This window comes from Cydia fagiglandana, chromosome 11 (genome assembly GCF_963556715.1).
Source record: "Cydia fagiglandana chromosome 11, ilCydFagi1.1, whole genome shotgun sequence".
Classification (NCBI taxonomy): Eukaryota; Metazoa; Arthropoda; class Insecta; order Lepidoptera; family Tortricidae; genus Cydia; species Cydia fagiglandana.
This window is the reverse complement of record NC_085942.1, coordinates 5654931-5681213: the sequence shown is the minus strand read 5'-3', so window position 1 is coordinate 5681213 and position 26283 is coordinate 5654931. Positions and strand designations below refer to the sequence as shown.

The window sequence follows — 26283 nt, the reverse complement described above, 5'->3', positions numbered from 1 at the left end:
TGGAAAATGACGTCGCTGCGCAGTTGCGTCGAGCAGCGGCCATAAAGTTGTAGACGCCGACGCTCGAAAGACGCTAGATGTGCTGCCCTCCTAACGATAAGTGCAATAACTAATTTTGAAATCTCAGTCGCTTGTGTGACACATTGTATCAGAACAAGGTATATTATTTAATGATAATTTAATATGAGTTATTGCACTTATTGTTAGGAGGGCAGTGTAGAGGGGCCCTAAGCCAGACTAGTAAGTATGCTAGCTACAAAAGTTGCTGATCCAATAGTTGACGAGAATGTCGTCCTGTTGAGTGATGCCCAGTACTTGCTTCAGCTTCGTTACGTTGCTAGAACTCGGGCCAGAGCTGGTGATTGCTGCCTTCACCGATTTTGCAATCCTGCAAGATAAATGGAGATAATGTTAACATCTTGGGACCCCCGGTGCAATTTTTTATACATATTCCACAATCTATTCTGAACTTTCATTGATTAACAAAAGGTTCTCAAGTGTGTTACAGTAGTAGTAGGTACTTGGTCTTACCCTTGCCACTCGAGTTGTAAAAATTTGACATGCTGGTGTAGTACTGCGTCATTTAATTTTGTGTTGGCAATGGCGGCCCCTATCCTATTCATCAGTGTTGGACCTGAAACAATATTTGCGCTAAAACTTGGGGTATTACGCAAAATAAATTAATAAACTATCATCATATCTGACATCGCAATAGCTGCTTCCGATAAGGAATAAACGAAACTTGAGTGGCCATGAGTAAGCCCATTCATAATAAAAAAAAAAAAAAAAACGAGTTCAGAGTTAATTTGTCGTACAATTTTAATATGCTCAGTCCCAATTGAAAAGTACTCACATTTGTTAGGTACAGCTCCCTGCCATTTACAACTAAAATTACTAGTACTACACAGCTCTTCAAGTACACAAACATTTGTACAATTCACTTGATCTTCACTGCTGATTATGATGTGTGGAACTCTGTCGTAGCTGGTCACCGGGAGGAGCCGCGACAAGCCCTTAGCAATTACTATGGGGTCAGTGTGGGATGATTTGATGACAATCTGAAAACATGAAATCAAGACTGTGAAGTCAGAATGACGGTAAGCAAGTGAGACAGTGCTGAACATGTCTCTAGGTCGTAGGTACATCGTCTGTGATGACCGACTAAGTAAACACTAGCTTTTATTATTATTTACAAGTTTCGTTATTTGGCCAAGCAAGGAAGATGGCGTGTGAGAAAAGTGTCGTATTACACGAACTGGTTTTATTCAACCCTCGTACCTTGACACTTTTCGAACTACTAACCTATATTAGCTTTAGGCAACTTGACTATCTTGAGTTAAGATAAGTTTTTAAAAGTTTGACTTGCTATGTTAAAAATCAACAGGTTTACCTTGACTCCACATAACGTACAGTATACCAGTATCCTAAACACCTCTTTACTCATCAGGTTCTCTAATGCTCTCAATGATATGCATTCTTCCACTGCACATGCATTCGGCTCAAATATGCTGCCTCTTGTGGCATCCGGATGGAGTTTGTTGAGCATGTCTCGGCTGGTGTAGAGGGTCTCGGAGTATGTGAGGGCACCTGCCTTAAGCATCCAGGTGAAGTGGGAGTGCAGCCTTTTGAATACATTTTCATCGCCTGAAATATAAGTAAAACTATTTGTGTCGTCCCATGGGTAAAGGTACCTTATGGCGGTTGGTGCTTACGCTATTATTAACGCCGCTCCAATATTATTACGGCGCTATGAGACTTAAGCGCCAGCCGCCATAAGGTACCTTTTTCCATGGAACGTCACATTTAAATATTATAATTGTTTTTCAATAATTTGTTAACTGGAGTTAAATCAAGAGATATTTTTAAGTATTATTGGGTATGAATAGTCACTTTTTTTATTAACCCCCAATGCAAAAAGACGTTCTAGATTGTATGCTTGTGGCATTATAGCATCTGCATGTTAATTTGGGTTAAAGCCTTTAACCCAAATTTACGTGCAGTTATTTCTTATTGCAGGTCTATTATGATGGTTCATAGTAATGTTTGGTGGAAGGTAGGGAATGCAAATCGGTTATTTTTTGTATGGAAATAACCGCGGTTTCGGTTAATAACCGATTATTTCCATACAAAAAATAACCGAAAATAACCGATTTGCATTCCCTAGTGGAAGGCCAGTTGTGGTTATATTTTTTTTTACTTCATATTAAAATTATAAATTTAGTAGGTAGATACTGCCAAAATAAAAACCGTTTATAACTACATCACTTATAAGGTATAACAGCAAACATACGAGGGGCGGCTGAATAGTAATCTACCTAAGTATGAAATAAAAGACTGTAGTGTCCAGTTTTATTTTATTTTTCTATGTAGTCCCCTTCGAGGGAAATGCCTTCGAGCAACACGGAAGGGAGGCGGCATTCGCACTATTTCCCCTCTGCCGAGGTACAAGATTAGCGCGTCAATCTAATCTAGCGCGGGTAATAAAACTAGTTGCACTTGGATTTTTCACTAGACCGAGTCCAGACGCGCGCGTGAACACTGCTGCACAAAAATGCCTGTTTGCTCGATTTTTTGTTATAAAAAGAGGTCGGGGACATCAAATTTACAAAAAGAAAGTGTTACATTTCACATGTAATATTTTTTTTTACATATCATACGTTTAATTACATTTAAATACAATTATTACATTTTAGTCTCAAGTAATTGTTGGATTTATCGATTTTGCTCGCTCAGTACAAATTGCGGATCGGTCGAGCGACGAATCCGACTTCTCATCTCTCAGAATACAATGACATACTTCAACGAAAATGTGTTAGTGTGCGTGTTGTGACACTAGTCAGTCGTCCGTACACAAAAATAGATCGAGGTTTGCAAGATTTGTCTTTGACGCGTGTCATTTTCTATGTATTTGTGTCGTCATTACAGAGGGCCTACCGCGAACCACGTTCGACGTGTTGCCTCCCTGTCACACTTACGTATGATTTTACAAGTGCCATAGAGAGGCAACACGTCGAACGTGGTTCGCGGTTGGGCCTCTGATTGGATTTTGTATGTAAGTGTGTGAGAAGTGCGACTGTGTGCACCTTCCCCCCGCAAAAAATGGCAGAAAGATTTGTACGGTGAGATATCGCTTGGGCCCCTCCCTTCCGACGTGTCGGAAGCCGGTGTTGCTCGAAGGGAAATGCACTTATTACATTTGTCAAATAATGACATTAACCCATGAAAAAAAAAATCTTTTGGTTTGTCGTCAAAAAAGTCCGTTACAGCAGCCTTCATCTCATCATCAGTAGAAAATTTTCTGCCTCGGAGGTCTTTCTTCAGATTTCGGAAGAGAAAATAGTCGCAGGGGGCTAGGTCTGGACTATACGGTGGGTGGTCAATGGTACCGAAGCCTAATTCTTTCATAACCAGCTGCGTTGTGCGGGCAGTATGGACAGGTGCGTTATCGTGTAACATCAAAATTCCTTTGCTTAATTTGCCTCTCCTTTTTTCTTTTATTGCATCCCTTAACTGGCGTAGCAGGTTAGAATAATATTCGGCATTCATGGTAGTTCTTTTTGGTAAATAATCAATCATTAATATTCCTTCTATATCCCAGAACACCGTAGCCATAAGTTTGCCAGCTGACGGTCGAACTTTAAACTTCCTAGGAGGCTTCTCGTCTTTGAACTTCCATTGTAAAGACTCTTGCTTACTTTCTGGGTCCCACTGTCTGATCCAGGTCTCATCACACGTCACTACTTTTGACATAATTTCTTCTTCTTTCCCCCGACTCATGTTCAAAAAGTCCTTACAACATTTCACCCGTCTGTCCATGTCAAAAGGCGTTAACATTCTGGGGACCCAGCGCGCACTCACCTTAGACATGTTCAAATGTGTATGAATTATTTCATTAACTCTCTCTTTACTTATGCCCACATCTCGGGCTATCTCCCACTGCTTCACCCGTCGGTCTTCTAGAATTATTTTTTTTACTTTGGCTACATTTTCCTCCGTAACCGCAAAAATCGGCCTTCCACTACGGGGGTCATCCTCCAAGCTTTCACGACCAATTTTAAATTGCTTGGACCAAAATTTTATAGTGAATTCTGAAGGGCACGAATCACCAAACACACGCAACATACGCTCTCGGATATGCGAGGGCGTATTTCCTTCTTTTGTTAAGAATTTGATCACTGCACGGTGCTCAATTTTAACTATTTTGATTTTTTCACCCGACATCTTGCATAAATTCGAAAATTGTACACAAATGGCATTTACGGAAACAAATGAATGTCACAAAATTTGAAAAAAGAATAAATAACGAATAAAATTGCATTGCAACCAGTAACATATTTTAATATTTTTTTGACCAAGGAGATTACTATTCAGCCGCCCCTCGTATAAACTAGGTATAACAACGAAATGTTAAGGTCTCATATTGGTACAATATAAATCTTAAATCTTGGTCATAGCATATCACCTATTGGTTTTAACAACAACAATTCCCTTCAATGTTGTTATAAATGTTGTTAAAAAGTTTTTACTTTACATACCAGTTAACTGCATGAGTGACCTAGACTGTCCGAAGTCATTCCTGCCAGTTTTAAGTCTTAGTGCTCTTTGGGAACAAACCTTCTGTTCATTGTCATAAACTACCTCCGCTAAGTCTTGAAGTTCTTTTGATATTTTCTGAAGAAAAAAAAAACAAATTTAGTATGCATACATTTTGCAATTTAAAAAGTTATACACAACTATAGTAATATTTTATTTATAGTTCCACATTCACCTTTTTTATCAAATGTGAATAATTACATACACAACAAGTTAGGAAAGAAATTAAATGAGTATGAAATAGGTACTGATAAAAAAAAACTAACCTGCATATGTTCTGACAATAAAGGAGTTATATTAAGTAGCAACATTTTATCTTTCATCAGCACTACGATGGAGAACCAGCGCTTGAGTCCTCTGGCGCGAGTGTCTCTGATTTGAAAGGTGAGGCTCAGTACATGGCCTCTCGTATCACTAAAATATACTACCCCTCCTTCCTTACTCCAGTTTACCTGGTAAAAAAAAAACTATAGACAACACTCTTCAAAACTATTTTTTTTAAAAGCATATTTTAAGGAAGACATACCTCACAAGTTATGCTTCTAATAGCAGCTTGTCTCAAAAAAGCTGTTACATCCGGATTAGGAACTGATTCCCTGCTACAGTATATACAACCATCGTCATCCCGCGACACAAGGACGGTCTCTGGGCCCAGCGAAGTACATCCACAGCACTGTGCAGTGCATTTTGAGGATTCGGTGGTGTGCTGCTCGTCATCCGTCGTGAATGTGCAGAATAACGGTCGGGGCCCGTGAGCCTCACAGAAATGACATAAGCCAACTATTGCATTCATTACAAATAAGTTAATTACGACGTTAGTTTGTTAAAAATATTTAGATACCAAGTCCTTTCGAATGACAAATCTTGAAATGTCACTGTCAAATTACAGCTGTTGCTGTATATATTCTGAACGCATCCTAAAAATTTATACCAATCCAGACGTCAATTATTTCACACAATCTGGTTAAATTGTCAATTTAATTGTGTGGTGAAAAAAAAAAAAGAAATTGGCACTAGATTCGATCCAGGGTTTATTAGGCCAACGTAGTGATTAATTATCTTTGATTTCATGTTGTCGGCGATCAATGACCATTGTGTGAGCGGGACAGCAGTATAGGTAACTAGGCGCGTGCGATAGTGATAGGAATAGGCGGGTCAGTGTACGAAATTCCTAGTGCTAAGTCTTTTCTTTATGCAATATAATCTTTAATAAAATACTTTGTCTCGTAAGGATATCTTTATACATTTCGGCACTATTTTGAAATAATCTCGTATCTCACACTGCTACTCAAAGTTGAAAGGTTCAAAGTTGATAATCTTAATGATTGCAAACCAGTATAATCATGTTTATCAATAAATTCAAGGATAAGGTGTTCATGGGGTCGGGGGTGTATTTAAATACCAAAATCGATTTTCAATAACTCATTTATTCAACTGTACACCGATTCACAGCTGTTATTCATGGTACACCACAAGCACAGATAACAATAAAACACCATCTATAATAGGTAATTTGACTGTGCCGACACGCACGATGACGAAATGCCGTTCCGATAGAATTACATTAATATTTATATTATCACCACTCCATCCTCGGGTAACAATAGAGGTAAACGCTGAATTGCGAAATAAATTAATTTAATTATAAAGAAATAACATGTTACTGTGCCTATCGAAAAAAATTATCTAAAATGTCTGTTTAGTTTATGCTACGTTTTTTTTTTATTTCTTAGAGACGGGTTTGTAGGCTAGCTTCCTGGACTTCATGGTGGTCCACTTGTGCCGCTTGAGGTAGTAGACGAAGACGCCGAGGATTGAGAACATGCCGATGACCTTGATGGTCATGAGGCGGCGGTCGTCGAGCTCGGGCTCCGAGCACCAGCGGAGGAACGTGGCCACGTCCTTGGCGAGCTGCGAGGCCGTGGGCGGCGTGCCGTCCGAGAACTCGGCGGCCTGGGGACAAAACATTTGCAGTGTTTATTATAGTTTTTTTTTAATCCTTGAAAAAAAAGCTGTAAACTTAATCAAATCATATCATTTTGCTAACGGAGCAAATTGCAAACGGGACGAGCTGCGTTTGCGGGACAATTTGTGAACGGGACGAATTGCCAACGGGACAAAATGCGAACAGGACCATATGCGACAAAATACGGCTCTGTTATTGCTAAAATTAATTTAGTATAGGGTAGGGTATTGTGACTGATCTTCAGTGCCTTAAGATAGTCTACGGGCGTCCGCTAGCTGATGTGCTTGCACGGATGAGCCGGTTAACGATAAATAATACGAGCAAAGCTAACTGCTACAATGGCACCCGCGTGTGACGCCAGAGCGGCTACCGCGAAAACCGAAATTCGCAAATTGCGGGGATCTTTCTCTTTTGCTCTTTTTTTTTTTTAAACAATTATGGTCTGGATGCGTGTCCTTTAAGCCATCTCTTTAGCTCCAACGAAGGCGTAATTAGAATGACAGAGAAAAATCCCCGCAATTTGCGAACTTCGATTTTCGCGGTTATAGCCCTGTTCCGTGCACCCGCCCACGCTAGCAGACAAGGGTGTAGGGACGAAGGCGTGTTTCTCGTAAATGAACGAAGGAAGCGATGGAAAGATAGAAAGTCGAGCAAGCTTAGATAGCTATGTTGGTTAGGGTGATTGAACAGGTGTTCTAAAAGATCGCAAGTATCAAGTTGTTTAGGTGTGAACTTTGCAAAATGCCCACGTATGTAGTTGTGTTGAAACAAAGGGAACTTACCTCATCGTATTTGTGCCATGGAATTATCACCACCCGGCAAATAACCCATATTTGCACCCCCCTTATTTTGTCCTTAGGGGCTGTCCATAAATTACGTCATCCATTTTTAACGATTTTTGACCCCCCCCTATAATCATCCAAAAATCATGCTTCAAATGACCCCATTTCCTCCTACTTCATGCTACCGTCATCCGATGTCCAGACCCCCCCCCCCTAATTTGAAATGACGTAATTTATGAGTAGCCCCTTATTTGGGTCGCTAGCGGACGCGTCCATATATCCGGTGAGCAACGCAAAAAGGGGTGCATATAGGCAATAAGCAAGTTCACACGGAACGAGCCGTCTCGCGAGGAAATTGCCGCGTGAAGCAGCTGTGTTGCCTCGGGCGACGCACTTCTCCATCGACCGAGTTGTTTCGCGCGGCAATTTACTAGCGAGGCAGCTCGTTCTATGTGGATCCGCCTAATAGTGACTGTTCGGTATTAAAACCTTATTTATTGTTTTTCTACATTATAAAAATGACATGCATCAAGAAGATGACTTCTCGTATTCGATTTGTACAATGAACACGTATTTTATATAAAAATAAAGAACCAGTGCGAAATATGTGTTTAATTCAATATATATAATACATAATCCACTTCATTTTTGGTCCTACTTGAGCCAACAGTGCATACATAAGAATATTTCGTGTCGATATACGTAACAACAGTTACACACATAATGACGGACACGGAAGAATATAAAACGTTAAAAAGTACAAGAAGTATAATAAAAGGTAAGGTGACCAGAATCGTAAACTACGTGACTGGATTGGATTCATCCGACAAAGATAGTTTGAACATAGATGAGATAAAGTTGCGATGTGCCGACTTATCTACGCAGATGGAGAAGTTCGATCAAGTTCAACAGGCAATTGAGCTCTTAGAACAAGACGAAAAGAAAGCCGACGAGGAACGTTCGATCATGGAATCCAGATATTACCAAACTAGAGCGCTCATCAACAAACTATTGGAGAAAAAAGAAGAGGACGTCAAAGCTAAAAGTCAACCGGTGTACAAACTCCCAAAATTAGAGCTTCCGACATACAGCGGTGACATACGCGAGTGGCCTGCGTTTAAAAACCTGTTCCAGTGTGCCATGGACGGAGGAAACGTGCCGGAGCTGCAACGCATGCAGTATCTGAAGAGCTGCTTGAAGGGCGAAGCTGCGGGTTTGATTAACTCTCTTCTTATTCTCGACGGAAATTTCAGTAAAGCTATGAGTATACTAGAAAACAGGTATGAAAACCAAACTATTATTGTAATCTTTCACTTAAAGAGCTTTATGAGTTTTCACATACTTAATAGATCAAACATAAAAGAGTTCTTAAATGTATTACAACAAAGTCTAGATTCTCTAAGCGCTTTAAACCTGCCAGTGCAACAATGGGATGTACTTTTAGTTTATATAATTACTCAGAAGTTAGACAATTCTCTGAGGGCGGCATGGGAGTTGACAAGGAAAGAGACATCAATTCCTACAATAAAGGAGCTTTTAGATTTCTTTAAGCTGCGTGCAACAGCATTCGAGCTTATGAATGACAATAAATCTGACAAGTTTCCTCAATCCAAATCAACCCCCAAGCTCGTACACGTCTCTACATCTGATGATTGTAATGAAATATGTACTCTTTGTCAAGGGCAACATAATATAGCCAAATGTGTACAATTTTTGGAAATGCCAGTTGACAAACGTATAAACTACATAAAATCCAAGTTTTTGTGCTACAATTGCTTACAGCCTTACACTGCCAAACATAAATGCTCCAAAAAGTCGTGCTCTACATGCCACGGTAAGCATCATAGTTTGATTCACCTAGCTAACCCTCCCCCTAAACGTGCGAATATTGCTATCGCTACAGAATCTACAGCTCAACAGCAGCAACAGTCAGCTACGACTTCAATGCAACAGCATTCCCTGCAACAGCAGACACAGCAACAGCTGTCACAGCAACTACTGTCACAGCAACAGCCTACACACAATACACATACCGTAACGAAACCGACAACTGTCAATGACGTTACACATACACAATGTCAAAAAAATATAGTGACGCCTACAGCAATGCATGTGGTAAACACAAATAAACAGATTCTTTTGTCTACAGCGATAATAAATATACAAGATGAGACAGGAACGTGGCATCCTGCGCGTGCCATGTTGGACAATGGAAGCGAAATCCATATGGTTGCTCACAGGCTTCTCAAGAGGATGAACAGTAAGCTATATCACGATAACCACCATATATACGGCGTGGGCGTGACAGGTAAGCAAACGCAATTATGTATGAAAGCGAACATAGCTTCTAGACATTCTGACTTTACAACGAATCTTGAATTTATTGTCATGGATAAAATAACCCTTCCTCTACCTCATGTACACATAAACACAAGTACATGGAACATTCCTGCAAAAATTAATAAATTGCTTGCAGACCCTACATTTTACGAACCTGACGAGATAGACCTTCTTATAGGAGCTGAATATTTCTATTCGTTGTTGCTAAACAATAAGATTAGCCTTGGACCTAACAAACCTTTACTGATCGAAACGGTCTTTGGTTGGGTCGTTGGAGGTCCTCTCAAAGAATGCATATCGGGCACACATAAGACACATAGCGCTCATATTGCTTTGCACATTGTTGACTCGCCTACAACTGATGATTTATTAGTTAGGTTTTGGCAGCAGGAAGAGGTAAGTCCTAAGGTCGTGTTTACACCTGAGCAAAAATATTGCGAACAGTTATTTCTTGACACAACAGTGCAAGCTGAGACTGGACATTTCGTAGTCGAAATGCCTATACAAAACGAAAAGGTTCAAGATTTAGGTAATTCGTTTCAGAAAGCCTATCGATGTTTATTAAGTCTTGAGTCTAAGTTTCAAAAAGACCCCACGCTCTACACATTATACAAGGCGTTCATTTATGAATACATTGAGCTAGGTCATGCTGAGTATATTGATGACTTTCAACACACACAAGTGCCACAGTGCTTTTTGCCACATTTAGGTATTTTAAGGCCAGAAAGTCGATCTACAAAATTAAGGACGGTTTTCAATGCGAGTAGCAAGACGTCGTCGGGATTGTCTCTCAATGACATAATGTTAGACGGACCGAACATATACAATGACGTACTTGACATAATACTCAGATTTCGAATGTACAAATATGCGTTCACTTGTGACATAGTCAAGATGTTTAGGACTATTTTGGTCAAAGAAGAGCAAAGGCCGCTACAAAGAATATTATGGCGAGATTCGAAGTCAGAGCCTTTAAAATGCATTCAGTTAAAGACTGTAACATACGGTACAAAATGCGCGCCTTATCTAGCATGCCGGACTCTGCGCATGTTAGCTGGACAACATAAAGAAGAATATCCAGAAGCCGCTGACATTATCGAGTCTGAATGTTACATGGACGACTTCCTATCTGGAGCGGACACTCTTGACCAGGCGCAACAAGTTTGTAGTCAACTCATAGAAGTTTTACAAAAAGGAAACTTCGTTCTACACAAATGGACTACAAATGAGCCTCAACTACTTACAAATGCTGTATCTACAAATGATGACACATATGATTTTACCCCTAGCGCAGCTGTCAAGACGTTGGGAGTGAAGTGGTTGCCACAAAGCGACGCGCTTACTACAGCTATTCCAGAGCTACGACAGTTCGAGCTTACTAAACGGAATATACTGTCTGCAATAGCAAAAATATATGATCCTATTGGCATACTAGCGCCAACGGTCATTATAGCGAAGATCCTCATGCAAGACATTTGGAAAGCCAAGATTGATTGGGACATGGTCATTCCAGAAGATCTACAAAGAACTTGGCTAGAGTTTCAAACTAATCTACCCGAGCTCAAAAACATTAATGTCCCTAGATACTATTTCTCTGATATACCAACGCGGATAACCTTGATAGGGTTCAGTGATGCTTCTGCGAAAGCCTTCGGTGCTGTTGTTTATTTCAGAGCCACATATCCTAACAAAGAACCCACCTGCAGTCTTGTTATGGCGAAGACAAGAGTCAGTCCAATTCGTGTTCAATCATTGCCAAGACTTGAACTATCTGGATGCTTATTGTTAGCACACCTAGTTGACAAGCTGAGAAGAGCATTCAAAGACAAATTCAAAATACATGACATTGTATTATTCACAGATTCACAGATTGTGTTACACTGGATTAAGTCGCCATACAAAAAACTACACACTTTTGTGTCTCATAGACTAATGGAGATTATAGAATTGACTAAGTCTGAGATGTGGAATTATGTCAATACAAAAGAGAACGCTGCTGATTTACTCACACGAGGAGTTTACCCACAGAACTTACAGAGCAACTCACTCTGGTGGAACGGTCCAGATTGGCTGCTTCGTGATCCTAGTACATGGCCAATGACGTCATCACCTGTGATTACTGACGATGAGCAGAAGATTGAAGTGATCGAGCCACGCACCGCTCATACTGTGTGTACTCAACAAAATATACAAGATGATTTCTATACATACTTTCAGAAACATTCGAACTTTAACAAACTGACTAGAGTATTAGCTTACATGTTTAGGTTTATAAATAACTTACGTAACTTGACTAAAGTTGTGTCTTTTCTCACAACACAAGAACTGAAAAGTGCACACAACTTCATAATTCAAACGATTCAGCGTGTACATTTCTCTAAGGAGTATCAAGAGTTACAAACATTGAAATCACATATTATACAGTCCACAAATAATACAAACATAAACTCGAATAGTACAACTAGTGAGAATAAACACACTGACGTTCGTAGCTTACACACTTACAAGTCAAGCCCCCTACGTAAGCTCAACCCTTTTCTTGGTGACGATAATATTATTCGTACGGGTGGTCGTATTCAAAATTCTAACATACCTTACAGTCAAGCACACCCGATAGTGTTACCATGTAAAGAACACGTGACAACTTTGTTAATTGAACAGTTTCACCTTCGTTTGTTGCACATAGGCATACAAGGCACGCTTTTCGGACTAAGGTTAAAATATTGGCCAATTAACGGTCGTATGGAAGTCAGAAAAGTCATACATAGATGCGTTCGCTGTGTCAGATACAATGCTGAAGCCTGTGAGCAGCAGATGGCTAGCTTACCCGCTCCAAGAGTCACTTTAACACGAGCTTTCTTACATGTTGGTGTTGATTTTAGCGGAGCAGTATATATTCGAAATTCTATGCTTCGAAACTGTAAGTACACCAAAGGATATATATGCTTGTTTATATGTCTGTCAACTAAGGCAATACACCTAGAGCTAGTTACAGAATTGTCTTCACAAGCCTTTATTTGCGCCTTGAAACGATTTATTAGTCGCAGAGGTTACTGTACGCATTTGTACTCGGATAATGCTACAAATTTCAAAGGAGCAAATAACGAGCTTCATGATTTGTATCAGTTGTTTAAAAATGATACTTCATATAGTCAAGTAATAGACTATTGTAATGTCAGTTGCATAGAGTGGAAATTCACGATTCCTCTTGCCAGCCACATGGGTGGAATTTACGAGGCTGGAATTAAGTCTGTTAAAAGTTTATTGAAAAGATATTTAGGTAATGTCAGATTGACTTATGAATTTTTTTACACAGTTCTTGTTCAGATTGAGGGTATTCTGAATTCAAGGCCTTTATGCTCAGTTTTTGACATTCCTGATAATGATAATATTGTTTGCCTAACACCGGCTCATTTTTTAATTGGTTCACCAATTTCAGATATTCCTGAGCCTAGTATTGTAGATAAAGCAGAAAATAGATTGAATATGTATCAAAAAGTTACTCAAATAAAACAAAAGTTTTGGGTACAGTTTTATAATAATTATTTGAGTGAGCTGCAACCAAGAAGCAAGTGGCTGCAGAGAAGGACCAATTTAGATATTGGACAAATTGTTTTGTTAAAAGATGAAGCTACTCCACCTGCTTGTTGGCCGCTGGGTAAAATAATATCTATTAATAAAAATACATCGGACAATTTAGTACGGTCTGTCCAAGTCAGAACCCAGAAAGGTGTTTTTGTTAGGCCAATAAACAAAGTTATTTTGTTACCTATTAATTAGCTAGAATAGCTAGTATAATTTAAGTTAATTTTCTGTTAAAAGGGGCGAGAATGTTCGGTATTAAAACCTTATTTATTGTTTTTCTACATTATAAAAATGACATGCATCAAGAAGATGACTTTTCGTATTCGATTTGTACAATGAACACGTATTTTATATAAAAATAAAGAACCAGTGCGAAATATGTGTTTAATTCAATATATATAATACATAATCCACTTCAGTGACCTTGAGCAAGTTTACTGTAGTGTAACACTTACCTCATCGAAAAGTACTTGTGCCACGGAGATGGCACCGCCCGGGAAGTAGGGTTTGTAGTTCTGTCCCTCTCGCAGCACGAGGCCGGCGGGCGGGTCCACGTGGCCGTATGACAGCTTTCGCGCGGCAGTTTCCTAGCGAGGCAGCTCGTTCTATGTGGACATAATAGTGACCTAGAGCAAGTTGAGTGTGGTGTAACACTTACCTCGTCGAAAAGTACTTGTGCCATGGAGATGGCACCGCCGGGGAAGTAGGGGTTGTAGTTCTGTTCCTCTCGCAGCACGAGGCCGCCGGGCGGGTCCACGTGGCCGTATGACAGCTTTCGCGCAGCAATTTCCTAGCGAGGCAGCTCGTTCTATGTGGACATAATAGTGACCTAGAGCAAGTTGACTGCGGTGTAACACTTACCTCGTCAAAAAGTACTTGTGCCATGGAGATGGCACCGCCCGGGAAGTAGGGGTTGTAGTTCTGTCCCTCTCGCAGCACGAGGCCGGCGGGCGGGTCCACGTAGCCGTAAGACGGCTTTCGCGCGGCAATTTACCAGCGAGGCAGCTCGTTCTATGTGGACATAATAGTGACCTAGAGCAAGTTGACTGCGGTGTAACACTTACCTCGTCGAAAAGTACTTGTGATCTAGAGCAAGTTGACTGCGGTGTAACACTTACCTCGTCGAAAAGTACTTGTGATCTAGAGCAAGTTGACTGCGGTGTAACACTTACCTCGTCGAAAAGTACTTGTGCTACAGAGATGGCACCGCCCAGGAAGTAGGGTTTGTAGTTCTGTCCCTCTCGCAGGCGGGTCCACGTAGCCGTAAGACGGCTTTCGCGCGGCAATTTCCTAGCGAGGCAGCTCGTTCTATGTGGACACAATAGTGACCTAGAGCAAGTTGACTGCGGTGTAACACTTACCTCGTCGAAAAGTACTTGTGCCATGGAGATGGCACCGCCGGGGAAGTAGGGGTTGTAGTTCTGTCCCTCTCGCAGCACGAGGCCGGCGGGCGGGTCCACGTAGCCGTAAGACGGCTTTCGCGCGGCAATTTCCTAGCGAGGCAGCTCGTTCTATGTGGACATAATAGTGACCTAGAGCAAGTTGAGTGTGGTGTAACACTTACCTCATCGAAAAGTACTTGTGCCATGGAGATGGCACCGCCCGGGAAGTAGGGGTTGTAGTTCTGTCCCTCTCGCAGCACGAGGCCGGCGGGCGGGTCCACGTGGCCGTATGACAGCTTTCGCGCGGCAATTTCCTAGCGAGGCAGCTCGTTCTATGTGGACATAATAGTGACCTAGAGCAAGTTGAGTGCGGTGTAACACTTACCTCGTCGAAAAGTACTTGTGCCATGGAGATGGCACCGCCCGGGAAGTAGGGTTTGTAGTTCTGTTCCTCTCGCAGCACGAGCCCGGCGGGCGGGTCCACGTAGCCGTATGATAGCTTTCGCGCGGCAATTTACTAGCGAGGCAGCTCGTTCTATGTGGATCCGCCTAATAGTGACCTTGAGCAAGTTTACTGTATTGCAACACTTACCTCATCGAAAAGTACTTGTGCCATGGAGATGGCACCGCCCGGGAAGTAGGGTTTGTAGTTCTGTTCCTCTCGCAGCACGAGCCCGGCGGGCGGGTCCACGTAGCCGTATGACAGCTTTCGCGCGGCAATTTCCTAGCGAGGCAGCTCGTTCTATGTGGACATAATAGTGACCTAGAGCAAGTTGACTGCGGTGTAACACTTACCTCGTCGAAAAGTACTTGTGCCATGGAGATGGCACCGCCCGGGAAGTAGGGGTTGTAGTTCTGTCCCTCTCGCAGCACGAGGCCGGCGGGCGGGTCCACGTAGCCGGTGAGCAGCGCGAAGATGTAGTCCTCGCCGCCCTTGCGGCCCGACACGATCAGGGACAGGTCCGGCGGGTACGCACCTGGAAACCAAATAAGGGACCAGTAAGTTCGTGTTCTTCTCTCACTTTCTCTGAGCGTAAGCGTGAGCGAGATGGAAATGCGTGCCCGCGGATATCGTGTTTTTTCATTTTATTTTTTTTGTACGTTTAAATAAAATAAAAAACCGGCCAAGTGCGAGTCGGACTCGCACACGAAGGTTTTCGTACAATTACGTAAAAAACGGCAAATAAAAAATTACGGTCGTTGTATGGGACTTAAATATTTATTATATTCTGTTTTTAGTATTTGTTGCTATAACGGCAACAGAAATACATCTGTGAAAAAAACCGTTTATGCACGTTCTTTATTGACGATACTTTAAAAAAGGCAAGCGATAGGGGTCTGCATTACCATGGATACATACTACTTCATTCATGAATTTGCATCAGCAATCTTCTGCAGTCGTGTTGTACAGAAATGTAATTTTTCCCAACCGTTTCACTCCTTTATTCATAAAAATGCCACTCATAGTTCACCCATAAATGTGTGTGATGAGTGAATATTAAGAATGGATCTACTATAAATCTTTTAATAGACTATTTGTAAAAATACATTTGTACTGAGTACTTAGCTAATCAATACTACAAGTACTTTTAGACCAATGTAGTATGGCAATTGGCAAACGGCCAAGTAAACTGTTGTTATATGAGTGCATTGCTGTATTGCGCCAAAAATAAAACGCCCACTAACATATTAATCGTGAAATTGACCAAATATTTGCCTTCATTTAATTACAAAATTATTCTAAATTTCCAGTACAGTACTAGTTTTATCGAATCTTATTATTTTACAGCCACCAGTCAGGCAGGATTTAAGTAAAAGCTATTTAAGTAATTGTTTACCCATTATAGCCAAGCTTTATCCATTTTCGTATTCGTAGATTGGGGGTTGGAAAACTTTTTAGAAAAACAGCCCAACCCACAGATTCACGAGTGTCAACACATTAGCCGGGTCCACACCGAGCAAGGATACGCGCGAGGCAATTTCCTCGCGCACAAAACGGCCAGTGTAGACGTGCCTCGCGCGCGCCGCCTCGTCCGAGGCGCATGCTTGCTCTGTGTGGACCCGGCAATTGCCATGGCTTTTCGCGTCTGTTGGTGGTGGTTTTATCTGTCTAAAATTTCATCTCCAGAGATTCGCTGTTTATCAACTTCTGCCTGCCTACCTGACAGGAGACTATGACTACCTCATACAGGTGACTAGCCAGTTTATAGAAAAAGTGTTAATACTGTTACCATTTTAGTTTTACATTACATTTGTATGTTTTTGCTTACCGTTGTTGGCGGCTCTCGCCGCGTTTTCGTTGGGGTAGGGCGACGGGAAGTAGTCGGACAGCTTGCCGGGCCTCTCGAAGTAGTTGCCCTCTTCATCAGGGCCATCCTTCACCATCACCTGTCGAAATATATAATTTATAAATATTAGTGTATAATTTATTTATTTTTATTTTGAAATTTAAATCAGGCAACAAGGCCCATATTACAAATACCTTACGGACTAACATACATATGTATTTTATAAAATTAAAACTAAACTCTATTTAGTCGACAAAACGGCGTGGCCCCGTTGCATCGGTTGCCCTTGTGTCGGATTCGGCAGTTTGCCCCAGAACATCCGAAACTCGACAGCTGGCTGGGTTCAGGTCAGGCTTAGCTTAACCCCAACTCCCAAAGTCGCGATAGCGTTTTTTATTTTATACTACGTCGGTGGCAGCCTGATGGTAAGCAGTCTCCGTAGCCTATGGACGCTTGCATCTCCAGAGAAATTGTGTCAGCAGAAAAGTTACTTCTGCCTTTGACCGTGCGTCACGATTTCACACGATATACAATACGGCAAATCAAAAAGGCCTCGAGCGGAATTGTAAACATTTTGTAGTTAGTCGTTTTTGATATTTCGAAGTGCTGAGAGACTTCGTCGCTCTCGGCTTCTTCGATTCGATTGTATGGTGTTGTTGTTTAATATCGATATTTAGCGACACTCAACAAATGCTTATCCTAGTAGTTGGTATTTGTTTTTATTTCTTTGATCGCACGATGCAGCGCACGGTGTCAGTAATGTTGGTCTACAATAGTTATTTACGATACAAGTGCGGAAAAGAGGAAATTCGAATTATCGTACAACGTTTTACAGTACATATGGCCTTTTAAACTTTTGACACAGGAAAAGCGCTATTTTACTACGCGCACTAGTGCGGGAAAATAGGACCATATGTACTGTAACCAGTGTTGGCCGAACGTTAATGCAATTGACCATTAAAAATTAACCATTGAAAAGGTTAATTGCCATTAGCCATTAACCATTGAAGGAAAATTAATTATCAATTGCATTGAACATCAATTTGCATTAATGTTAATTTATTACGAACCACTAACAATTAAAAAGAATTAATGGTTATTGCTTTACAAACCATTAAAAACTAAAACAATTTTTAATGAAAATTAAACATGTGATTGATAATTAACAATTAACAAGAATAAATATCGTAATTTTATAAAGACGTCCAAGGGATCAAAGGTCTAGTGCAGCTACTTTATTTACTTTATTTATTTTATTTATTTTATTTATTTTATTTATTTTATTTATTTTATTTATTTTATTTATTTTATTTATTTTATTTATTTTATTTATTTTATTTATTTTATTTATTTTATTTATTTTATTTATTTTATTTATTTTATTTATTTTATTTATTTTATTTATTTTATTTATTTTATTTATTTTATTTATTTTATTTATTTTATTTATTTTATTTATTTTATTTATTTTATTTATTTTATTTATTTTATTTATTTTATTTATTTTATTTATTTTATTTATTTTATTTATTTTATTTATTTTATTTATTTTATTTATTTTATTTATTTTATTTATTTTATTTATTTTATTTATTTTATTTATTTTATTTATTTTATTTATTTATTTTATTTATTTTATTTATTTTATTTATTTTATTTATTTTATTTATTTTATTTATTTTATTTATTTTATTTATTTTATTTATTTTATTTATTTTATTTATTTTATTTATTTTATTTATTTTATGAGCACCCATTATAACAATAATGGGTGTATTCCCATTTGTCCCCACGGGGAACATATAGGAAATATATGTGCAGTTTGCACATAAATTATTCCCATTTTTCCCCACTTTATTGGTGTGGGGACAAATGGGAACACATCATTATCCGATATTTTCCCATTTGTTCCCGCCTGGAGCAGATGGAATAAGCGCTTCATATAAATGAATAAATCCCATTTGTCCCCGTTTCCCATTTGTCTCCAACTCACATATGACAGGGACAAATAAAAATACACCAATAATGAGTGTATTCCCATTTAATAGCTTCAAGCAAAATTAACATTAATTATTAGTTTATGAAAAAAATATTTAATTCCATTAAACGTTAATGCAATTGAGAGTAATTCTAATTAATTTTTTGAACCTTTAATGCCATTAAATAGGCAATTAGATTGACAATCAATGTAATTAAACGTCTCAAGATTCAATTCTAACTAACTTTAATTAAATTGATGCGTAATGCAATTGATTAATTGCGGAATTAATGGTTAATGCAATTGATTAATTGTTAATTAGAATTAACCATTACGGCCAACACTGCTGTAAACACTATTTTCTATACTAACCTCAGCGGCCTCCGCCTTGGCCTCATCCTCAGTGTGCGACACGCCCACCAGGTTGCGGAACGCGATGTACTGCAGCGAGTGGCAGGCCTTGCACACCTGCTTGTATACTTCATAGCCTCGGCGAATACTGTAACACAACATCATAGGGAGTTAGAGTTAGAGCGCGTAGCAATTGGCTACTTTCCTACTAGTCTAATCAACTTCTTTTTTAGAACTGTCAAAACGATTTGCTAATATGAAATTTATATGAAAACTTGTGTAGTGACGTCACAGTCAACTCACCTACTTTTTATACTTCCATCTGATTTATTAAATATAAATTATGTTGTAGCCGCCCCTTTCAAGGCGCCCATAATATTGACTACATTTTGAGTTATTTCTTGTTACGTTCAGCGAATTTTTTGTCACAACCGACTGTGCCTTAGGGCAAACCCGCCACTGTTAATAGTCTTTGACTAAATAAGATAGTCTGTGCGGAAAGAGAAGAGTCGTGGAATGTATGGGACCCAATACATTCACTACTCTTTTCTTCCTGAACAGACTCTACCAAAGGAATGTTATGCTGGTAATTTATGGTCAGTTCCGCTTGAAATATTCAGAAAGAAATATAATAAGCACAACTCGGCAATAAACGACAATGAAGTGCTAATATTACTCCGTACGCGATTTAATATTAAAAAGAAATTATTTTCTAGTTCACAAATCAATCTTAGGGCAAATGACTAAACCACTAAACCAAACACAATGAATTCAAATTCAAATTCAATTTCTTTAATGTCAAAATAACACATGTCAAACAAAATCACAATAGAACTACAAAATATACAACTAAAACTAAACACTCAACTATTACAAAACACTAACACCAAAATAAACACACATAACCAGATCAAGGAAAGAAGAAGAAATCATTAAAACTTATACATTACAAATGTCATTATTTACGAAATTATTTAATGTTAAATTTACTGTAGAATTCCTTAACCCTTATCTTGGCATCGTAACACCCGTGATACATGAAACTTCAAAAAATCTAGCAGGTTCACTTTATTACCTAACATAATAATTCTGCCATCAACATGTCGAGCTACCCTCCTTACTTATAGAAAAAAATAATTGACACGAGTGTCATTGTAAATTAATTAGTAATAATCAACATGGCGCCACGGAAACAATAGATTTCGGTTCGTACTGGAAGTTTTGCATTTATTTCTTATGTTAGTATATATTTTTCCATAATCTACATTTTGATATCTTTACTGTCTCTTAGTGCATACATATTTACAATGCCTTCGAATTTAAAAACATTTAATACACAGAATCTTACATGAAACTGTTATGTATTATATTTGATACACTGCCAAGAACTCAGAAATGTACATATCGAAAGGATTGTATTACATTTAATACATTACCAAGTTATCGTCAAAATATTTTTACATGATTTTTTTATTATTTTTATTTTTGTGGGGTTACAAAACATGCTTCAATTATTTAATATTAGTTGTCGTATTATTTAGTTAATAAACTTTGATTTTTTTAAGTACTAGATGTTATTTAACTATATATTCGTACGCTGTAGCATTATTGCTACGCCGTAGCCCGTAGCACTGAAAAATATGTGTATGGCAAAAAATGGCCCCAAAGTGAAAAAAAAAGATTTTTTTTTTACTTTTAATTATTTGTTTACTTTTCATATTTTACTCAACTTTTTGCTGACGACTTTTTTGAAACTTTACGGGATCTAATTTTCCGCCCATGTGATCAGGTATTCGTAGATATAATTTATTTTTACAGGTTTAATAGTCATATGATGCTTTAGATTGCGTTTAATTAGCAGTAAATGCTAATTTCTGTTGCATTACATGTTTTATTTTTATTAAAATCCTCATTTTTCTTCTAAAAAGTAGGTAACTATTTTGTCGAGTTATTGGCATTGTATCAAATATGATACATATGATTTTCCGAAACTGGAAAATCCTGGATTTTTTTTCTTATTTTTTAACAGTTTAGTATGCTCAATAGGTGACAAAAAACTAAAAAAATGTTTATATTTAAGATATTTTGAGCCTTGCCAAGATAAGGGTTAACCGTAAAAAATGCCTTATCAATTAAATAGGCTTTCAACTTCTCAACAAACAGGTCATAAGAAGCCGCCTCTTTAATCTCACGGCTCAGGCTGTTAAAGATTTTAATTCCAACTACCCCCAATGAGTTGGATGTTTTCGCAAGCCTAACAAAGACAGACTTAATGTCCCTATCAGTTCTCCTTTGTTCAGGTCGACGCATCACATATTCACTTTTGTGTTTATACATGTACTTTGCCACTTCAAAAATATATAACGAGGGCACCGTTAGAATTTTTAATTCGCGGAAATATTCTTTAGTCGGAGTAAATGGCGGCACCCCAGACAACATTCTAACAGCCCTCTTTTGTAGCAAAAATACTCTATCCCTATCGGCTGCCAGCCCCCAAAGGTCAATACCGTACGCTAATATTGAGTTCACATACGCATAATATGCCATACGGAGATTCTTACATGATAGTGCAGGAGCAAGCCGAGACAGTGCAAACGACGCTTTAGTAAGTCTACTGGTAAGTGCATCAATATGTTTGTCCCATTTCAAGCCACAGTCAAATACAAAACCAAGAAACCGCGTGTTCTGCACCTGTGGCAGTGTAGTATTATTTACCGTTATGCCAAGGGGGGTCGGATATAGTCCTCTTAGCCAGAAATGCATTATAGATGTCTTGTTTAAGTTAATCAAAAACCCATTTACTTGGAACCAACTTGTCAATTTTACTAATGTATATAAAATGTTCTCTTTTAGTTCATCGAATGTATCACCAGTAATGATGGCACATCCATCATCAGCAAACATTATAAAATCGCCATCTTGAAATAAACTAATGAGGTCGTTAATCATCACCAAGAAAAGGAAATTTCCAACCGCTGAACCCTGAGGGACAGAACAGTCATCAAGGGTCCTCATCTCAGATTTAGTTGCCCCCCCATCAACGGACACAACCTGTTCCCTGCCCTTCAAAAACGATTTAATAAAATTTAGAAGACTACCTTGTACACCGTACCTTTGCAACTTATGTAATAATAATCCGTGATCAACTAAATCAAACGCACGTGACAAGTCACAAAAAACTGCTGCAACCATTTTCTTTTGGTCAATATACTGAAGGACACGCTGATAAACCGCACGAGCAGCATCTACCGTAGACCTGCCGTGGCGGCACGCATACTGGCGATCGTGAAGTAACTTATTAGTTTCAAAGTAATCCATCAACCTATTACAAAGGCCTAGCTCAGCAACTTTCGATAGAGCCGGTACTAGTGATATGGGACGAAAGTTTTTTATTTCCTCTTTCAATCCCTTCCCCTTGTAAACTGGGCTAACTTTGACTATCTTCAACGAGCTAGGATATTCCCCAATAATAGCACATTGATTAAGCAGTGCACAAAAAATATCTATGACATTATCAGGTAATTTCTTTATAAGGTCGGCCGACATATCATAAATATCTGTCGAATGTTTGGATTTTATGGCTTTTAACAGTTGCTTAATCTCTGAAATCGTGAAAAGGAAAGTGTCAACTTTGGACACTACTAACTTAGTAGCCTCGTCCAAAAAGTCAAGCGCTTTCCCCACATCTGTTTGCCTACACTCTGATTTATTCAAGTTTATATAGTAATCATTAATTGTATCAGCTAGTTGTTTTTGACCGCGATTAGATCCGGTATTGGCCATCAACAAAACTTCCATTGGATCCGGTTTAATGTGATTTTTACATGTTTCAGTGTTTATAATTCGCCATAACATTTTGCTAACGTTACCAGCCGTTTGAATTTTTTTATTAATGTACGAACAACGTTTCTCTTGTTTTAATTTGTCAATAATAGTCTTATAATTATCAACAAAATCCGATAAGTCCTGATTAGTTGGGAACCGTTCCAGTAGTCCACTAATGTCATCATAAAATTGCATTTTAATCATCATGTCATCGTCAACCCACTTAATTTTTGTACTTTTATTTTGTGGGTTGACCTTATAAACTAAAGAAATGAAAGGGCTACTGTATGAAACAAAAGTAGATAATTAATAATTAGAATCTGCTACTACAACATCTTCTACTAAATATATTTCCAGTTTAAATGGTTGCTAACTACAACTATTATATTACTATTTTATATTTAAACTAAGGCCAATAATTTGCTATAGGCACTTAATTAACAAAAAAAACTATGCCAACAAAAAGAAAAACATAAAAAAAAAACATACACTTCTGATTGAAAACTTTCTTCTCCAAAGTAGGTTAAAAAACATTGTCATTATTACACCACTTTTCATCACAACTTCCTTCATAGTTTGATTCTGTCATTAAAACAAAATAAAATATAAAGTCCTAGTGCAGTAATAAGAATAAGTAACTATAATCAATTGTTCAACTTTTAAAATGGTGCTAGATGATGCAAATTATGCATTTAAATAGCACAGACAATGTTCAATACAGTAAAGATTTTAAAAGGTTATTTATAATTACAATTAGTAATCTTTTCTTAACAATTGTCAAGTAGGAAGGTACCAAATTTTGTTTAAAAAGATAAAAGTGATAAAATTGAATATTATTTGATAGTCCCATGTCCTGTTCTGTAGTTGCATAATATCGACCAACAACATTAAATTATAACAATAACAGTTAATATTTACATGCACTAACAATCTGTTAATTGTTAAATGGAACTGTCTATTAACTTTAAGATTTTAATTCTAATATTATAGACTATGAGTCAAATAAAAGAAAAATATTTTATATGAGGTTAGGATTAGAACTCAAGAGATAAAGAAATCATTAGATACAGATCATTAGATACCTGTATGATTAGATTCTTGCTAATGACATTATTTCACAAATTGGTTTGTTAATGGGTATTAATTATAATGTTGTAGGAAATATGTTAACAACAGAAAGGTCTAGGGAACAGAAAGATCCTCTTAAGACCCAGTTATTTTTGCAGTTTTAAATTTCGAACCATCTTTTGTTCCATTATGGTTCAAATTTCGATTTTGTTCTTTTTAAAGGAACTCAGGACTTAGGAGGCTAGACAGGGAGTCAAATTTCAAATGTACATTTTGTATTGTTAGATACCAGGGTCTACTCTCTAGCAGCGGCGCGTCCATAAAAGCCGATTCCCACCGGCTTGCCTGTTTTTGGATGTTTGAGTAATCTTGTAAAGGAAATATGTAAGCCTAATTAGCCCCGGCTTGCCTATTGGATATGTTTGACGCGCCGCCACTGCTCTCTAGGCAAAATGTTTTTTACCTAGAGATTAAGTTTACCAGATTCCCTGTTTAAAAAAGGTTAATTTTAGTTTTTTCTAGCTCTGTAAGAGTAACAGAGTTGGTAACTTTTGTTTTTGTGATATATTTTCTATAAATACAAACCTGGCATGGTCTAATGACTGGAACATTCCATTGTGGCTCCAGGGCTGGTGTGGAGGATGTGCCTCGCTGCCGGACGCCTGCACAGACTGCTCAAGGGCAAACAGTAGGGCTCCCACTCCTCCTCCGACCACACCCAATGTGGACAGTAACTGCGGACAAAAATGATTGTTAAAATTACAGCATTCAAATTTATTGGTTAGAAATAATGAATACACAACCGAGACCACGGGGACAACGCCGTCCTCGAAACGTCGGAGGTAAATCTTAAAACTTAAATACGCGATTAAGTCCCGTTGTGCAGTTTGATAATACACAACATGTTTGTAAAATGCAAATAAATATCAGAATAAGTATCAGGAATTGTTTATATAGTACATAGATTATGAAGCATAGAATATTACAATACTCTTAGTATAGACTCATACATATTTTAATGTCAGTAACTAAGATATTCCTTTAGAATGTGAAGTTTAAAGAAACAATAAGTTGACCTCATTTCATTATAGTGAGATTCATGTTAGTGATAGTGTGTAATGGTTTATAAAAATAGTTAATATTTATATCTAAAATACACCTAAAGTCCTGTTAATTAAACAGATTCATAATTAAAATATTTTAATTTAATTATGTTAAGTCATCAATGAATTTTTTTTTAAATTCTCAATTCTGACAAGGCACCAAACAGCAGAACTGATTTGAAGTCTTACTGATATGACATTGAATAGTTGTGTCATGTATGGTATTGAAGAGATAAATCAACACTATGAATGATGACCTTGAAGGGTTCACTGGAACCAGTAGCTCACTTACCAGTTTTCTGTTTCTCGTCCATCCTTGCGCGTTGGTGGACAGCTGACAAACCTGCAATGGACGTCTCCATTATTTTTCAAGAACTTGTTACATAATGTTGGATAGGTTATCACTTTTACATATTTATTTTCAATCACATCTATATCAAATCTTGCTTCCTTAATTGTAACACTGCCACCACATCGGTTAATTAGCGATAAGTTATCCCAATTTCATTTAATTTGATAAAATACACCCGTTGTCTGAGAATTTTAAAACTCTTCTACACCCTTTTTTGTAACACGTAGGGGACGGCAAAGATAAGTTATATCGTAGCCCTGAGTTCCAGTTACTACTTAAGGGTTAGATTTAGTACCTGGGGCGTCAGCACACCATAACTTTTCAAAAGTCGTGCCCCACAAATCCTGCCTACGGCGGCCGCCATGATAGTAAAACGTCGTAATGAAAGAAACGACTGACATGACATCTACGAGGTTCCTGCCATTGTCAAAAATTTATTTATACGAAGTGAAACTAAATTCAAAGTATTTTGAAAGTAAAAGGTTGCTAAAATGGTTATTTTCTGAAGGTTCTAATATTTTTGGTTGAAAAATACTAAGTTCCTGCGTTGCCTATATTTTTTCTAGTTTTTTTAATTGTTTTTTCTTTTTATGGCAACATAAGAAAGTTGATCAGAAACCAAATAAAAAAGTTTTTATTTTTGTTCAAGTTTTTTCTCATATAAATTAAT

The 26283-nt window shown here is 38.1% G+C and overlaps 2 protein-coding genes across 3 annotated transcripts; both read right to left on the bottom strand.

Annotated features, from left to right (window-relative positions):
- Window positions 1–74: 74 nt before the first annotated feature.
- Window positions 75–5443, bottom strand: LOC134668805 (folliculin). Of its 2 annotated transcripts, XM_063526258.1 has the most exons (7): window positions 5120–5443; window positions 4860–5045; window positions 4536–4671; window positions 1391–1644; window positions 854–1058; window positions 532–634; window positions 78–388 (listed from the first exon to the last, which is right to left on the bottom strand). In XM_063526258.1, the coding sequence occupies exons 1-7, from the start codon at window positions 5384–5386 to the stop codon at window positions 250–252; spliced, it is 1290 nt and encodes a 429-aa protein (XP_063382328.1). In that variant the 5' UTR covers window positions 5387–5443; the 3' UTR covers window positions 78–249. The 2 variants fall into 2 exon arrangements, with proteins under 2 accessions (XP_063382330.1, XP_063382328.1); XM_063526260.1 differs by lacking the exon at window positions 4860–5045 and having other exon boundaries at window positions 75–388.
- Window positions 5444–6000: 557 nt separating this feature from the next.
- LOC134668796 (cytochrome c1, heme protein, mitochondrial) lies at window positions 6001–26044 on the bottom strand. The gene is made up of 7 exons (XM_063526247.1): window positions 25909–26044; window positions 25554–25604; window positions 24744–24892; window positions 19287–19413; window positions 16919–17036; window positions 15444–15625; window positions 6001–6546 (listed from the first exon to the last, which is right to left on the bottom strand). The coding sequence occupies exons 1-7, from the start codon at window positions 26017–26019 to the stop codon at window positions 6316–6318; spliced, it is 969 nt and encodes a 322-aa protein (XP_063382317.1). The 5' UTR covers window positions 26020–26044; the 3' UTR covers window positions 6001–6315.
- Window positions 26045–26283: the final 239 nt, after the last annotated feature.